The 17,722-nt window shown below is 45.4% G+C and overlaps 1 protein-coding gene across 7 annotated transcripts in view; it reads left to right on the top strand.

Annotated features, from left to right (window-relative positions):
• LOC130376864 (B-cell receptor CD22-like) overlaps positions 1–17,722 on the top strand; it is a 52,473-nt gene that overhangs the window by 26,758 nt on the left and 7,993 nt on the right. For 5 of the 7 annotated variants that reach the window (XR_008894101.1, XR_008894102.1, XM_056583770.1 and 2 more), the window contains exon 2: positions 12,189–12,295. Coding sequence is in view for 4 of the 7 variants with exons in the window: in XM_056583770.1 (XP_056439745.1) it covers positions 12,241–12,295 (55 nt within the window). In the remaining 3 variants the exon portion in view is untranslated. Of the gene's footprint in view, positions 1–11,997; positions 12,103–12,188; positions 12,296–16,362; positions 17,662–17,722 lie in introns of those variants that run through there. The other 2 variants (XM_056583771.1, XM_056583772.1) reach the window with 2 other exon arrangements.

The following is a 17,722-nucleotide window of genomic DNA, read 5'->3' on the forward strand; positions in this document are numbered from 1 at the left end:
AAAAGACGGAATTTTGAATTAGACGGGGATACCAAAGCTTAGGTTGCAATGTCAAGATTCTGATTGAAAGAGAAAAAATACTGTTCAATTTGTGAGACAAGATCCAAACCAGCGACGGGTAGAACCTTTGATGCCAACATTGTATTCAAGACGATGAATACTGCTGTGGTCAAGTGTACACTGAGGTCAATCATGGAGCTTGCGTTGCTATCCAATAGGGTTGGAACCTCTTTTTTTATTTTCTCATATGGTTTTCAGTCATCTACAATCAGTGTTGTGCCTGAAGGCGTTCATTGAACGATAGTTCATGAACTCGTTCATATTTTCGGCGAACGTGAACTGAACGTATTAATGCCTGATGAACGTTACTGTGAACTTGTTCATTCTGGTGTCTGTGAACGGCATGCTCACTCGGTTTAACTTCGTTCAATTGGGGGTAGGAATGGGAATCGAGAACCAGTTCTTGTGCAGAACCGGTTCCGAGTCAACCGATTCCTTGGAATCATTAGCAAGCCTGCTTAACGATTCCGCTTATCGGTTCCGGTCGCGGCAAATGCGTCATGACGTCAGACACACGCTGCTTTATTTTGGTTCAGAACGCAGCAAACATGGCGCCGCCGAGGAAGAAGCACATTGTGCGTTCACACCAAACGCAGCGGGGCGACAAGATCCCATTCAAAGTTTTGCTTTTGCCGTGCACAGGCAAGCACGCTCACGAGGAGTTGTGCCGTGACAAATTTAAACTTTGACGCGAATTCCGCGTGATGAGAGCCAATCAGCGTAAAACAGCGTGACAACTGAGTGACATGTGTAACGTAACAGCCAATCATCGTTCAACCGTCAAACTCAAACAAGCAGTCTGGGGTGAACTGCAGCATGGAGGAGAAAGTGATTGTTGCAGTTTGCGACTCCCGGAGCTCTATATATAATAGTATATAATATAATTGTATATAATTGTACATATAATATCACGGCCAACAGCTCTGTGCGCCTCCGGATGGCTGTAGCGTGGGGAGCTCTCATAGGGATTGGGCTTCTCTGGGTTTGTTTACCGGCGTTGCTATGGTTTCCGGTCTTGTGTGTTCCAACGGTTTATTAGAATAGAATCTTTATTTGTCATTGGGTTCAATACAGTGTATTTACACAACAAAATTAAGGTGCAGATCTTGTTCAGTGCTTTTTTAAAATACATTTATAAAAAGAATAAATAGAATACAGTACGAAATATTAATAAATATATAACAACAATAACCCCAATAACCCCTCCCCCTGCCTTCCACTTTAGGCACATTTAAGTGTCCTACACCCTCCCCTCCCTCCCAGACAACAACCCCTTCTGCCCACATCTATCTAAATAGCAGCAGGTCCAGGAAGGTAAGCATAATGAGGAATGTCCAGAGGTAGTGGTGATCGTTCATGTGGTTGTCTATGTATTGTACAGGGGTTATTTTTTGTTTAGCGTACGTATGGCCCAGGGGAAGAAGCTGTTGGTTAGTCTGGTGGTGCGTGATTTCATTGAACTGTATCGCCTGCCAGGGAAGCAGATAGATATTAGGTAGGCCCATCTAATAAATCTCTGTCTAATCAATACTTCATTTTGTTTATGTCAGTTGAATTTTGTTACAAGTTGAATGCAAATGAGCACTGTTAGCATTCCAAAAGGCACTAGGGCTGTCACTTTTTATTCGAAGTTCGAATATTCGTTCGAAGGTGGGGTGAAAAGTTCGAATTCGAAGTGTAATTCTCCATTCGAACTGTAAAAATGCGCTATAAAGAAGAGAGCGGCGAGTGGCTTTTCCTCAATAAAGCGGCCCTCCTGGATCCCCGCTTCTCCCGGTTAGTCCACCTTTCCCCTGCACAGAAACATCTCGTGACTGAAAGCCTCTCACACGAGCTCATTGAAACGGAGACCGACACTGATCGCACACCACAGGGAGAAAAGTCCGCTGCTGCGCTGGGCGCGATGGGCAGCCTGTTTGGGGACTTATACAGCACGGCTGACAGAAGCAGCTGCAGCGGTAACGGAGAGCTGCGAGACTACTTGTAATTTTCTTTCCGTAAGGAATAAAAAGAGCAGCATGCCGTGTTGGAGGTCGGCCTCACAGATTGTTCGTTTATATAGGCTGTGCGTGCCATGGACGACATGCGCTCCGCATATCGCGCTCCGAGCAGTTATTGTTAATGCGTAAAAGACAGCCGCACTTGTGTGTCGGAGCTTCCTCTTGTTGTGTTTACAAATGTGTTATCAAAGATGTGTTTTTATCCTGTGCTGTTATGAATTCAGTAGGTATACGTGATTTCCACAAGAAATAAAAAGAAACCCGACAACAGTCGTTGTCGTGTTTTTTTTTTGTTTTTTTTTAATAGTTCTATGGGGGGGGGGGTCGAATGTATTCGAATTAATTATGGACATTCGAAATTCGTTCGAATTTCATTTTTGGAAAAAGTGACAGCCCTAAAAGGCACAAGCTCTTACTTGACTGTTTTCAGTCTGTGTTTATGGCACATAATGATGGCATTTGGGCTTAAAAAGCCAAACATAAGTTTTTCGGTCTAGACCAATTGATTTGAAAATGTACAATTTCCTAATGCTAGACGCACTTCTGATCAGATATTAAAGAGATTTAATACAAACAAACACATTTGTACTTATTTTCTCACCTAATGAGAATCGATAAGAGAATCGATAATCGGAATCGGGAAATTCTTATCAATTCCCATCCCTAATTCGGGGTTATTTGTTGATCAACACGGCCGATGCGCGCGCAGAATGAGAATATTTATTTGACCGGTTGCCATGGTTATCTCTGTGGTTAATTTGCAGTTGTTGTGTGGTCAGCTTACTGTTACATTAAACTGTAATCAGAAAATGCGGGTTATATGATATAGACCCTATAGTGTCTGTGGTGTAAAGGCTGGGACGAATTAAAAATTATAAATATGTACTAGGGGTGTAACGGTACACGTATTTGTACCGAACCGTCACGGTACAGGCACTTCGGTGCGGTTACAGAGGTGTACCGCGGTTCGTAAATGTGGCGTTCATAGCGTTAATATGGTGAATTTAAAGGCTTGTTTTGCAATACGGAATTTAAAACTTGAAGCCGGAGTTCCACCCGGACCGTTTAGCCAAAGTAATATAGCGACCCTGGGACAGTTAAATAGTTTGTGTGTTATGTGTTGCATTATATTTCGTTGTCCGTTATGCCAGTTGTTCTATGTGCATGTATTGGAATGTTCTTCTTGTCAATCAGCGTGGGGGCGAATCATTAGGTCAGCTGGGGGAGGGCCTTGGAAGAACAGGAGGGTGGGGGCCTGCACGCGAGTGAGACCGTGTTGGGGGTTGCCGGGGTAACCGGGGTTTGTTTTGGGTCGGTTTTCTGCCGTAGGTTATGACGTTACGGGTTTCAGTGACTGGTTTTGGTTCATTAAAACTACCTTCAACTACTAATGACTCGACATCATTATGCCACCGGCGAGGTCACTACATTGGTGTCAGAAGTGAAACTATTATTATTATTTTTTTCTTGGTCCTGCTGTGCTCGGCGAGTCGGCTACTCCGACTCCGTAATCCCTTCAGCAGCTCTCAGTCGGGATTTCGGATACGCAATGCAATTGGCCGCCCGATCTATCTTATACAGTATGTATGTTACAAACCATTTAAGCAGTGTTGTAAATACACTTCCAAAGCTTTTCAAATCTTATTTGGTGTTTTATTGGTCCTGCTGCAAAGTAAACAATGTACAAAGTAATTAAGGTACAAAGTCAAACCGAAGAAGTGATTCAGGAAATTATTTTGTCAGAGGACCATCACAGCCCTTGCCGTCTCCATTGCGTCGACCAATGGGTCCATGGTTTCGACGCATAGTTAAAAATATTGGATGTGCACGTAAGCTACGGAGAGGGTCTCCGACAGGCTGTTCGGCTATGGATAGGGCTCCCTGTGTCTACTCAGCACTTTACATGCACACGCATTTGAAAAGGCGCCATCCACAGGTGTTACTTTCACCGTTGCTGTGGAAAAAAAAAAAGAGCTGTACAAACCCAGCTCACTGGGAATTCAGAAACTGAAATGCCATAACAAAGTTTATTTGTGTTTTCATTGCTCCTTTTTTTTTTTTTTTTAATTCCCCGTAACTACTAACCGTACCGTAGCGTACCGTACCGTGACTTAAAAACCGAGGTACGTACCGAACCGTGACTTTTGTGTACCGTTACACCCCTAATATGTACACTATGTTGAAAGAATAGACCGTCCCGATTCCCATTGAAATGAATGGACCGGTGATTATTCTTCAAAAGGAGATCTGTTAAATTGTGAAAAATGAATTAAACTGATCAGACAACAGGGTTATATGCTATAGACCCTAGAGTATCTGTGGTATAAAGGCTGAGACGAATTTCGAATTATAAATATGTACAATCCATAACGTTATCTCTCTGGCTGCCGTGTTCTTTTGGAAAAAAGTGCAGAGTCAGGATCGCTTTAACTCACTTTATTTGGTAATGTTTTTGACTACAATACATGAAGCAAAAGGAGGGGAATTGTATAAGCACGCGTAGAGATACACTTAGTAGGGCATCAGAAGGATGCGTTACCTGGAGCGTTCTAGCCCCCTGGGCTATGGGTTGTAACTTTAATACTGGGCAGGTATGGACTTAGTTATGTGCTCTGATTGGCTAAGCATGTTGCTGAACTCCCGCCTCTCTGGATGTTGTATGTGTCCATGCTGCTCCCTTGTGGCCATGTGTTGGCATTGCAACTTGCTTCGTGGCCCTGAACTTCTGAGTTCGTCAAACACCTGGGCCGCTCGTATCTCTAGAATTGATACATGAATGAATGGCTTCTTGTACGGGCCGGACGCCTCCCTAGGAGCCGGATCCCTCCCTAGGATGGGAACGAGACCTCTCTAGTCGCCAAGGACATATGTGGCCTGTTGGTATGAATGTGTGAATTATGTTACATGGCTCATAGCTCAGCGGACTAGAATACCTCCTAGAGTCATTGCTTGTTGGCCGGAAACGGAAAGGGGGGCTGTTTACGTTTGGTTGTAGTCTTTTCGCTCGGTTCTCCGAATCAACAGTAGGGCTAGAACCAAGCGAAAAGACTACAACCAAATGTGAACACTCCCCCTTTCCGCTTCCGGCCAACGAGCAATGAGTCTTCCCACAGAAATCAATGGGATTTACAAAATGCGCTAAATGTGCAATAAAAGATGATTGAAACTGTATTTTGATGCTTGAGTGGACTCAATGTTCAAAATACCAGAAAAAATTATAGCTCACAGCAACATATTGAAAAAAAGAACTATGAACTAGTTCATTTTTTGGAACTGTGAACTTAGTTCAAAATTTTTAATTATGAAAGTTTAACTCAGCTAGTTCATTTTAAAATTTGTGAACTGAACTTTGAACTAGTTCACGTAGAAAGTGAACTTTCCCAACACTGTCTACAATCGTGCATTTCTTAGCACGTTCGTGAATATCAATGGTGCTGCGGTGCAATTTTATTGAAACTTTGCACAATGTAAAAACCACGTTGATCATTTGAAGTATCCCACATACATTCAAAGCAGTGTCTCTTCATTGAGACTTAAGTAGGTTGTGTTTCCAATGAGACAGAACACCGGCACCGCCGTACAGCCACGCTATAACTTCTGGCACTGCTCAAAACCTGCTCACGCATCGCAGCGCCATACCAAGAGTGGATCCGAAAGCCGCAGACTTCCTCCACGACTGTTTCAGAGAGGAAACGTCTCAGGTTATTTTATTTTTTCTCAGGCGAAATTCGGATCCATGGAATCCAGGCTGCCTAGCAGCATGAAAAGCAATCGCATGCAAGGCAGCATGGGTATAATAATAATAATAATACATTTTATTTATAATGCACTTTATATTCAAGAATCTCAAAGTGCTTCAGAGAAAAAATACCAAAAAACTATTAAAAAGGGGGAACCTCAAAGAAAGTTTAGCTAAATGCTCTTTTAAAGAGATGGGTTTTGAGGTTCCGTTTAAAAAGAGCTGTAGTCTGTGGAGCCCTCAGGTGGTCAGGGAGGGCGTTCCATAGTCTAGGGGCAGCAGCAGAAAAGGCCCGATCACCCATGGTGCACAGCTTCGTATGGGTTTGGAGGGTGTGAGTGGATCCTGAACGGAGTGTACGTGAGTTTGTCGGGGGGGTGAGGAGTTCCTGAAGGTAGAGGGGGGCAAGTCCGTGAAGGCACTGGTGGGTGAGGAGGGAGACCTTGTACTCAATTCTGAGTGAGACAGGGAGCCAGTGCAGTGATTTCAGGATGGGGGTGATGTGGTGATGGGTATACCCAGGCTAGGCCTATATGTTCTAAGTCAGGAGTATATTAGACTGGTTGAATGCAGAAATGTTTGCTGGGATTGTTTATTTGGTTACACCATTCTAAAATAAGGTTTACTTGAAATCACCATTCCTCTAAGATTCAGTTGGTTTGATTGATTTCGGGCATGCACGAAATGAAGTCACGTTGTGACTCGACGTCTACTTGTTCACCTCTATGCAGGTTGAGAAAATGTTTGCTGGGCTGTAGAATCGGGGCCTGCCCGTAATTCCGACACCTCATTGTTCCGACGTCTCAATGGTCTGAAATATTTCCCATTAGATCGACATGCCAGTATGCCGACGGTTCAATGTTACGAAAACGGAACCCATTGGTCCGACTTCAAAAAGGAGGGGCATTAGGCAGACGGTTCAATATGCCGAATAGGCCTACATATGGAGAGTTTTATTCCTCGCTCGCGCTCTCCCTCTCTCTCTCTTTTGTCACTTTGCTCTCCAATATTCATCGTGAACGTGATATGTAGGCCTAGGTTGTATTTGAGAGAGGGAGGGAGGGAGAGAGGGAGAGAGGGAGAGAGAGAGAGGGGGAGGGAGGGAGAGAGAGAGAGAGAGAGAGAGGGGGCAACAAAAAAAAAAGCACATTCCGTGACTGTGAAGAAAAGTGCAAATAAAGCTTACAAGTTCTATAATTAATCTAGACTGTTTTTGCCTATGCGATTTTATAGTGGTATGGACATTTCCATCAATCATTATTCAAATGCATCAGCAAAGTGACCAATGTTTATTTATGACTAGGCAGGGTCGGTGGTTATAATGGCCTATACAGGACTCTCAAGTCTCGGGCTGTAACGATACACCAAATCACGATTCGGTGCGTATCACGATTTTTGACCCACGATTCGATACATCCCACGATTTTTTTAAATTTAAAAAGCATTTTATTTAACACTTAAATAACAATTAACTTAATTTAACATTTAATAACAAATAATTTGAAACATTGAACTGATTTGAACAGAAAGAATACTACTAAAGTATAGCTACATTAATAAATAAATAACCAAAGATTGCAGTTGGAGGATGGGCAAAACCCCTAAACTACGTAGTATGGTGGTTTGGTCAAATATCCTATAGCACTTCTTATTAGGCTATGTAGCTTAAATAATGACATAATCAGGCCGTATAGAATGCAACATGTTTAATAGCCTAACTTTCAAATAGATGGGAAAAAACATGAACGTCTAACATGAACGTCGCAATAACGAGGCATTGTGTTACGAGTAGCGTCTGTGTGTGCGCGAGAATGGCAGTGTGCGTGTGTGAGTGACATCAGCGAGGTGAGTGGACGAGCGAGGAGAGCGTGTGTGTGTGTCTAGTGAAGAAACTAACGAGTCCGGTAGAATAAATTACCCATCCTGTCAATAATCGGTGGCCGCCTCATTCCGACCTATAAGCAGACCAACTGCCGGTGAAATCACACAAAACAATAGAGACAGGGATCACATAGGCTATTTTTTTCGCGCTTGGCCCACTCTGGATAAAAGTCGTTCATATCGCATGTGAGGACTTCGACGGCTGTGGAGAAATGCAATCCTCCGTTGCCACGGAGAGCTGTCATCACAGAGAGGGCATCTTGTCGCAGACTTGCGGCATCGATAAGAGGAGCGGTGTCAGCAGACTATTATTTAGACATATTATTAGCACATTTCAATCTGACATTTTGACCGGAGAGTTAGAAAGGGCGTATCGCGCTTCTGCCTTCTCACACCGCGAGACAGGTTCGTGGCTTTGAGTGTCGCGATTTCGGTTTCGATACGCGTATCGTTACAGCCCTAATTTCAACCCATTCACACGCTCACACGCCACACTATGTATTTTTCATAACAGTAGAACATGTCAGATTCAAGTGGGCAGGGGCGTAGGAACGAGTTTAACATTGGAGGGGACACATATTGGGTTCGAACAGAAATATGTCATAAATGAACTACACTGCAAAACATTTGTTAAGGAAAACACATTTTGAATGGCAGTATTGAACTGATACCTATCAAATCAATTCTTTAATTGCAGGCCTTATCATACCGTTTTGTAGACTGATAAATAACATGGGAAGAATATTGATCTAAATTTGAATTCGTATTTTCGAAGTACCTTTTCCTTTCTTAGTTGTATCTTATGCCTCAGTGAACAGGCAAAGGTTAAGGTTAAAGGGAAAAACAGACTCAAGAATTTTAACATATACACCAACTTGTTTTTACTCTTGAGTGTGTGATATTCTTCCACATTTCCACTAACTAATTGGTGTGTAAAGGTAAACAAAAACGACATTAGAATGGATGTAATGAACTGATAAATATAAATTACTGTGTAGTTTTGATACAAATAAAAGCTAGATAGCACTGTAGTGTCATCCAACAGTGTCAAACGTGCCGTGGCACACAAAAGGATGAAAAACACTGGCCTAGGCAAAAGAGCCAAAATGTTTCTCCTCCTGTCATTTGCAGCCGCAAATTGACTTCATGTCCAGTGAGTCAGGTCTATCCTGATGGACATGACAGACAGCAACATGGTTGAGTCTGTTTTGAGACATTGTGGACCGGAGCCAGGTTTTGAGCCTGCGGAGTGCGGAGGACACTGAAACTTCTCTCTGCCTCACAGGATGAAACAGGGACTACCAGAAGCAACCTGACCAGGTTTTCCACCTGCCAAAATAGTACCTCTACAGGCAATCCACGAATGATCCCTGCAGCCTCTGCACTGTTGCTAAATGAGTAGTTCAGGCGAAACATAGAAAGCTGCACTGAAAGTGACTCTGTTCAACTTTTGCAAGGTCAACAAGTCATCCTGGTTTAATAGCTCACTGAGCTGTGCATCTACAATATCCAGGACAAATAATGAAAAATAATGTTATTTTTACAGTCATTTTTAATCAAATCGCTTTTTGTCCTTTTCTTTACTGTAAAGTCTGCTACATTTTCGCCAGCAACGTTGGCTAGTAAAGTTCATAATAACAACTTTTACCTAGCATGAGTTAGATGTTGAATCACAACATCAATAACTCTAACGTTAGTCTGAAAATATAATTATCCTCCTGGATAAAATTATGACCAACTCACATTTCCTTTCTTTTTTTTCTTCCCCTGGAGAAAGAAATCATTTAAACTACGCTGCTGCTGTCTTTTCATCTTAACGGCTCTAACATGTGGCTAGCTGCAGACACCCGCATCTCAAACAGTCTGACACCTAATTTCCACCGGGGACGTACGCGACGTGGAACGGCTGTGAACTCTGCCCTGCGTCAATCGTATTCACCCAAGATCACGCGATAATCCTAAACCTAATGTACTCACCTTCCACTCCCAAAACTACTGCAATTAAATGCCAGGCTTTGTCCTTTCTGACATTGTCCTTCATAAATTATTTTATGTTGCTCCACTTCCACAATCAGTCTCTCGTCGTCCATGTTGCTGACCCTCTGAGACCCTTTGATTGATTGACTGCTGACCTGGTGCCACCAGTCATGACGTAATGTGAAGTGGACGTTGATGTGAAGTTGTGATAGGCTACATGAGCTTTTTGCGTTTTATTTTGAAAATTGACCAGATGCTATATGGCTTTTACTTTTTCACTTCCTGCCCGGCTCGATCTGCTCTGTTGAAATTGACGCGGTTCAGCAACGGCTCTCATCAAAAATAGAAGTGCTACGGAATGATACTGCTGCGGCGCGGCGTGCCGCTCCTGGGACGCTCCGCAGCGCGCCCGGTGGAAAGGGTTTCATTGATTAGAGTGGCAGCGATCAGCGGTGACCGCGGCGCTTACGTCCCCGGTGGAAATCAGGCTTTAAAGGCTCCGTGGGGGGTATACAACACCATTCATGGGGCCGGTGACAAGACGCTTTGTTGCGCTTTCAAAATAAAAACATCCGATATTTTGCGGTATAATTTTTGGGTGGGACAAATCTGCCTGTCTCGAAAATTGGTGGGGACATGTCCCCCCCGGTTCCTACGCCCTTGCAAGTGGGTTCCCCGTACAGTAGGGTCATCAGACGTCCTCTTTTTGAGACCTAAAAATGTGTCCGGGCGGAATTTCAAATTGTCCGGGATTTATTAAAACCTCATACATGTTCACATTGAATTTGTGTTGCGTTTCTCTGGGTCGTTCAAAAACTAGTTAGGCTACCCCCTTGATCCCGTACTCGGTTATATTGGTTTTGCATTGGTGGAAGTGAGAAGGGGGAGTGGTGAAGAAGAGCCTTCGGATTGCATGGTTTGATTGTAGAGTTATCCTCATGTTTTGTATTTCTTTTTTTGTGTTATTGTTTCATAGGGACAAACATTAACACATTTCTCCTACGGGGGATTAATAAAGGTGTAGCCTATCTATTGAACATAAAGAAACACTTGGTCATCAGAAAGAAAGAACCACACTTTACTTTACACACTTTACCACAGTATTAGCCTACTGAATGCCACAGACATATTTTGAGCATTGTTGCCACATAAATATATAATTATGTTTTTGCACGTTTGCAACATTCAAAAGTCCAGGGAAAAGCATATTCCTCTACTGGTGTTACTTCGGCCAATAGCCTATGCAGCATTGTTTCTGCATATAAGTGTTGCTAAGGGCCAATAAAGCACATTATTATACATTAGTCACCATGTCTGTTGACACATTTGTATCATACCCCCCCCCCCAATCAGGTCACCCTAATTTATCATATCAGACCCCCGTCACAACCCTAACCAAACCCCTGCCGGCGCTCTCGCCAACAAAATCTCACTCTGAACTCGGTTCTAAACCCGAGAGCCCTGGAAATATGATCTGAGGTTCTTGGACGCAGTGAAATAATCTGGTAATATCATTAGTTATGATACATTTAATTAATATCTCATAATTCATTATGAACACTGCTTCTGAGGATAACGCTTGTTCTCAAGTGAGTATAAGAATTATTATAATTCCTATTAAATCTTTCCAAATTTGGTACATCCAAGTTCATAATTTCAGCAGTAAATACATGATTGTTCTTAAGAAACCCTTATTAACCTGTATCTTCCAAGCATAATTGGATTGATGTGGTAAAGTATGGATGGACCTTTTCCTGGTATGTGAGTGTTGTAAGTCATCCAGCCTGCAACTAGAGAAGCTAGCCTATGAGGTGAGAGGAAAGCAATTTCCAGAAAGTAATCAAGAAAAGAACGAGTCATAGAATAAGTGACTGTAGAAAGGAAAATCCGATGGTTCACATTGATGTGAAAAATATGAGCCTTCCTTTTTACATAATAAAATGTCCGAGAATTAAAAGGAGAAATTATTGTTTGAAAAAAGTTAATCAGAACTCATGTGAGTGATGTTCTCTAAAGTTGTCTGGTCGCAAATCCTGGGGATGTGAAACACTATTGTGTGTGTGTGTGTGTGTGTGTGTGTGTGTGTGTGTGTGTGTGTGTGTGTGTGTGTGTGTGTGTGTGTGTGTGTGTGTGTGTGTGTGTGTGTGTGTGTGTGTGTGTGTGTGTGTGTCTGTCTCTGTCTCTGTCTCTGTCTCTGTCTCTGTCTCTGTCTCTGTCTCTGTCTCTGTCGAAAAAAAAAAGCAGAAGATAAAACAAGAAGAGACCGTTCCCTGTGAAGGTTATTCTATGGCCATTTCTAGCTACCAGGATTTTGTTCATTATTCTGATAATCGTGTGAGGTGTAAACAGGAAGGAAGTCCTTAAAAAAATTAGGGTTTCTTTTCAACTAACTTTAAGATGACCTGGAACCGCAGACTCGTTTTCAGAACAGCTTTCTCTTCTAAAGTAAGATGTTGTACTTTCTTAACTGTTACGCTTAAATAAATGTAATTCAAAGAGCTTTCCTTGATTTCCTCTGTTTTTACCTGCAGGTGTGTTTAAATATCTCCCAGAACAACAAAGTGAGAAAGGAGAGGACTCGCTATGAATTTAAGATCAGTAGCAAGAGGATTTCTAGCTGTCCTTCTATCAGTACCAGGTTGGTTAATTTACATTGTTAACATTTAGTTGAACGTTGAAGATAGAATAATGGTACAGTAAAAGTATATTTCAGTTGTGGTTCATTAGTCATTGGAAATTACCACTTCACTGTTGTATACCGTCTCTTGAATGTACTATGTTGGTTTTTAGATCACAAGACTCGTATTTCATATTTGAATGAATATATTTGGATTTGAGATTTGTTGGACATTTCCGTGTGGCTTGTCAAACACATCAGAGGCTTAATTTAGTTACTTTTAAATTTTTTGAAAAAAAATAATGTCAAAAGCTTTTCCCCGATTTATTTTATACATTGTGATGTAGACATTGTATATCAATCTTCTGCTGCAATGTTGGAATAATTTTTCTGTGTAATAAGAGACACGGCATGCTATTCCCTGTCATCTCCTATCACCTGCTTTCCTCTCCCCTCCTTTTCTTCTCTCATATTTTTATCTCCTCTTATTTCCTTGACTGCTCCCTCTATTTGTCTCTTCTCCTCTCCTTACCTTGTTTTTTCACCACTAATCCCGCCTCCTCTCCATGTCTCAAATCCTTTCCTTTTCTCATCTCCTCTCCTCCTCTACTCTAAATTCCTTGTCTCCACATCTAAGTAATAAAAAAGCCTATAATCACTTAAGACAACCTAGAAGCCTACACTACCATAATTCATTAACTGTCAGTGTATGTTGTTCAGTTAGTGAAGTTTTCATTTCGGGGGGGGGGGGAGGGTTGAACTTGAGCCTCCGCCGGCTTCTCCACTTGTGTCACATGATGTTCTGGAACGTTCCTCTTACATCTCAGTGATCAGCATCTATCTGTAGTTTCCATCTCCACCCACTAGCCTCCATCTGTATTGTTCGGGTTACGTGGTAACCGTGGTTCTCTGAGTGAAGAGACCAACTCTCCACTCCGTTACATATTCCATGTGTACGGGGTATAATCCCCATGTCTGCTAAGGACCGTGGATAGGCTTTAAGACACACCGGCACACCCGGTGTTTCCGGGCGTACTGTGTCCGGGTGGCCTCTGGATTGGAGAGAGGGTGTCTTCACTCAGAGATCCAGAGTTACCATGTCAACCCAAACATTCTCTATCGTATTGAGGCCACTCCGTTACTTATTCCATATGTACGGGGTAACTCGTTAAGACACCCCGCCAGGAGACGGTGACACCTAATGGATGGATAGATAAATAGATAGATAGATAGATAGATTCTTTATTCATCCCGAGGGATGTGAAGCATACCCAACACCATGTGAACCCAAAGAGCTATTTACAAATGTACACTATTTACATGCCAATTGGGATGATGCCCCGCAAGGCGCAAAGGCAAAGCCCGAAAGGCAGAAGGCTGCTTTGGCGGGTCTGCCAGACCCAAGACCCAACGCCGGAACACAGGTATAGCCCCGCCAGGCGCAAGGGCCAACTCTATGCAGATAAGCAGCCCAGGTCAGCCCGCAAGACGCAAGGCTGACCAATTTAGGGCTCAGAGTTACCTCTGAGTCCTAGCCACGCCAAGTACCTGCTCCGCGAAGGAGGGTCCTGCTGCCACATTCAGACGGTAAAATCTGGTGAAGTGGGAGGACCAAGTGGCTGCCAAGCATATGATGGCAAGAGAGGCTTCCCGCCACAAAGCCCAAAAAGTCGACACGCTGCGGGAGTGTGCTTGATTCCTGGAGGAGGCAGGAGTGCCCGAAAGGGTGTAACCTTGCTGGAGGGTGTCCACAACTCAGTGAGAAAGAACCCAAACAACTAGTGTGAAAACATACAAAGAGCTGGTCTGACTTTCTTAGCGGCTTAGTGCGCTGATACACTCTGACAGGGCCCTTACAGGGCAGAGTGCTAGCTGGTCCACTGCGGCTCTATGGTCAGGGACAGTTGGAAATCAGACAGCACCTTGGCAAGAAGGCTTGGTTGGGGAGAAGAACCACCTTCAACCCTTATGGAGAAAAAGTACAGCAGTCCCTTTGGTCGGACACCGCATGGAGCTCGCTTATCCTTCTAGCCGAAGTGATTGCCAAGAGGAAAGCCGTTTTAAGAGAGAGCCACTTTGGGTCCACATTGCCGAGGGGCTCAATAGGTGGATACCGTAGAGCCTCAAGGACAAGATCCAAGTCCCAGGGTGGTACCTGAGGACCCCTACTGGGCGCTTTAAGCCTTCGTGCCCCTCTTAGGTATCAGGAGATCATGGAGCAACCATCCTCACTAATGGCAAACTCTCCGATAATGACTGCCTTGATAGCTGCTAGCATGCCTCTCAGATTGATTGCGGGTTTACGGGCCTCCAACCGTGACTGCAGGAAGAGCAGGATGTCCTGGGTTGAGGCCAAGAAGGGGTCTGTCTGGTGTGCCTGGCACCACCCTGTGAAAGCTCGCCATCGATAAGTGTAGGCTGCCCTAGTTGATGGCGCTCAGGCCTCCTGCATCGTCCGCACCACCGCCTCTGGTATCCCTAGGGCCAGGAGGCGGCCCCTCTCGGGGGCTAGGCTACCAGCCTAAGCCCTGCTGGGAAGGAGTGGAACAATTTCCCGCCTGCCTGAGACAGGAGGTCCCCCCTGAGAGGAAGCCATGGCTGACCCTCTAGTAGGGTAGGAATCGTCGAGAACCAAGACATGTGAAGCCAAAACGGTGCAACCAGGATTAGCCTCACCTGCTCCATTTGTACCCTGTACAGAAGGGCTTGAAGGAGGGTTAATGGGGGGAAGGCGTAAAGCAGTGTCCGCGGCCAAGGGTGTGCCAGTGCATCCCATCCAGGGGAGGATCGTCTTTCCTCAGGGAGAAGAAACGTCCTCCGACCTGCCAAATCGGGAACAGATTACCTAAACCACCTGGGGGTGGAGTCTCCACTCTCCTGGACTCGGTCCCCCTCTGGACAACATGTCCGCCGACACGTTAAGGGGCCCTGGCACATGAACGGCCCTAAATTAACTGAACTGTGGATGAGCCCATAGCCACAGAGGTGTTGCCAGCTTGCAGTGGGTTGGGGAGCCCAAACCCCCCTGCCTATTGATGTACGCAGCTGTCACTGTGCTGTCAGTTCTGACTATGACATGCTGACCCATGAGCCGCGGCAGAAAGTGCTATAGGGCTAGACAAACTGTCCTCAGCGTCCCCCAGCAAGATCCGACCCTCGAAAGCAAATCTCAGGAAATACCAATGCCCTGGTCAGATCGGAATATGAAAATAGGCATCTTTCAGATCTATGGTTCGAACCAATCCCCTGCCTTGATGTTCTGCCGAACCCGCAGAACCGTCAAGAACCTGCTTCTTAGCGGGCGGAGGTACTTGTTGAGCCCCCTGTGGTCTAAGATAGGGCAAAGCCCCCCATCCTTCTTTGGGATGAGGAAATATTGAGAGAAGAACCCAGCTTGGCGGTCAGAGCGCTCAACCTCCCCGATCGTCCCCTTCTCTTATAGGGTAGACGGTTCCATTTGCAGAGTCTGGGCTTGTAGTTGGTTGGCCGCCGTAGTAAAGATCAGAGATCTCACTACCCTGGTCCTGCGCCTGAACTGCAGGCGGTACCCCTGAGTCATGGTAGAGACCGCCCATGGGTCTACCGCCAGAGCGAGCCAAGCCCTCCGGCTGGCCCGCAAACCGTCAGGAACAATGCGGGCGTCTGGGGGGCCCCCGTCTGCTAGCAGATGGCCCCCTCCGACCACCTCTTGGGAATTCACCATGCCCCCAGGGCGCTTGGAGCCGGTGTCTGATGTCTCCCAGGCCCTAGGCCTGATCTACTGACTGAGACGGCGCCCGAGTTGCAGGTGCTGCGGGGGCCTTGCCCGCTACCCCCGACTACCGAGGGACACCTCCTCTGCAGCGACGTCTCACCACCCAGAGCTGAGCCAACAAGCACTGATGCCTGATGCCACTGCCTGCTCCTTGGACACCGAAGCCAGGCACATCTTTGCTGACTGGAACTCTTGCCAGAGAGGCATCCACCGGCCGCTTCTGCATGAGACCAGAGAGGTGGCGGGTGTACAGAGTCAGGATGGCCGCAGTATTAGCCAGTCAGGCTTACATTGCCGTGAACCTGTGCAGCTTACCCAACAGTCTCTCAATCGCCTTACTGTCTTTGTTCAGTCAAGCGGGACCCCCAAACAATGAACCTGGGGAGCGAGAGAGTGGCGCCAGGTCTTGGTCCACAGCTGGAAGCGCCTTTCGGGGAGAACGATGTTCAGGGCCTTGGTTCCCCTACCAATAATCTCCCCAAACAGGTGAGCCAGCTCTCGCCCGGAAGGGTTGGCTGAGGAAGGCTGCTCACTGGGAAACTCCCCACTCTCCAAAGAGAATACTGTCTCCACATCCAAGTCCTCCTCCTCAGAACCATCATACACCCTGTCAGAGAAAAGACTGGGAGGAGGAGAGGGACCCATGCTGAGAGGGACTGGTGCCCTAGGAACACTGAGGGACACCTTGAGCACTCCCCTGGCCCCTGGAAACTTTCCCTTTCTTTATTGCTGGCCCTTCCAAGATAGGTAACCCTTCCCCTTTTGATGTGAAAAAACGGTAGCTAGCTTCCTATGTATTCATCGGCATGATGAAACAGTTCATACACGACTGGGGCGTATCCCTGGCCAACGTTGCATGCTGGTGGCCTAAACATAACACACATTCTTCGTGGGGCATGGCATTGGTTACAACCAACCCAGAGATGGCCTGAAGTGCCCTCCATACTACTGGGAGGAGTCAAATTGGCCACACAGCTCTGCTATAGCTTATTCACGTGGTGTAAAAAGCAGCGTTTCACGGAAAACCCACTTTTATTATTATTTATTCATTTTGGTTTATTTTTTTTAGTTACCCAGTTTACATTTTGAGAAATTGCTGCTGACCCAGTTCCGAGCAAAGTGCTGGGCTTTACGGGATTGGTGGCAAGCTGGAACAATGTTCACCTGCCTTCAGCTCGCCGAAGCACAGCCTACTGTCCGGCAGGCCGTCGCACAGTGCGTGAGTCTTTGGTTTCACGTAAAATACAGTGTGAAGGCTCTCACAGCTCTACTTTCAGCCAGGGAGTGGACTTAACGAGATATGGCTATGGAAAAGTTTTCGGACAATCGCACTCGCCGCCTGCTTAGGCGAGAGCTCCTAATGAGGTCAACAGCAGCGACACACCGATAAGGAGTGGGACACCGGCCTTGGTATGACATCTGTGACTCCACAGAAATGTTTGTCGCCTCGCCTCTAGTGGACCGAAGACACTGCCAGGCGAGGGACCTGAAGCCAACGCGTGAGTCGTGGGTTGCACGTACAATAAGTCAGTGTCACTAACAAGCCAAAAAGGATCTTTCTTTTCACCTTATCTGGGTTAGGCCACGCGATCCAAGGAGGCTGCCCGCAGGCAGACTCCCAAAGCGTACACAGGTAAGCGGATACCAATGCTGTTACCCACACATGTTCAACGAATTGACAACCCCACACCTTT

Source organism: Gadus chalcogrammus, chromosome 23, assembly GCF_026213295.1.
Source record: "Gadus chalcogrammus isolate NIFS_2021 chromosome 23, NIFS_Gcha_1.0, whole genome shotgun sequence".
NCBI lineage: Eukaryota > Metazoa > Chordata > Actinopteri > Gadiformes > Gadidae > Gadus > Gadus chalcogrammus.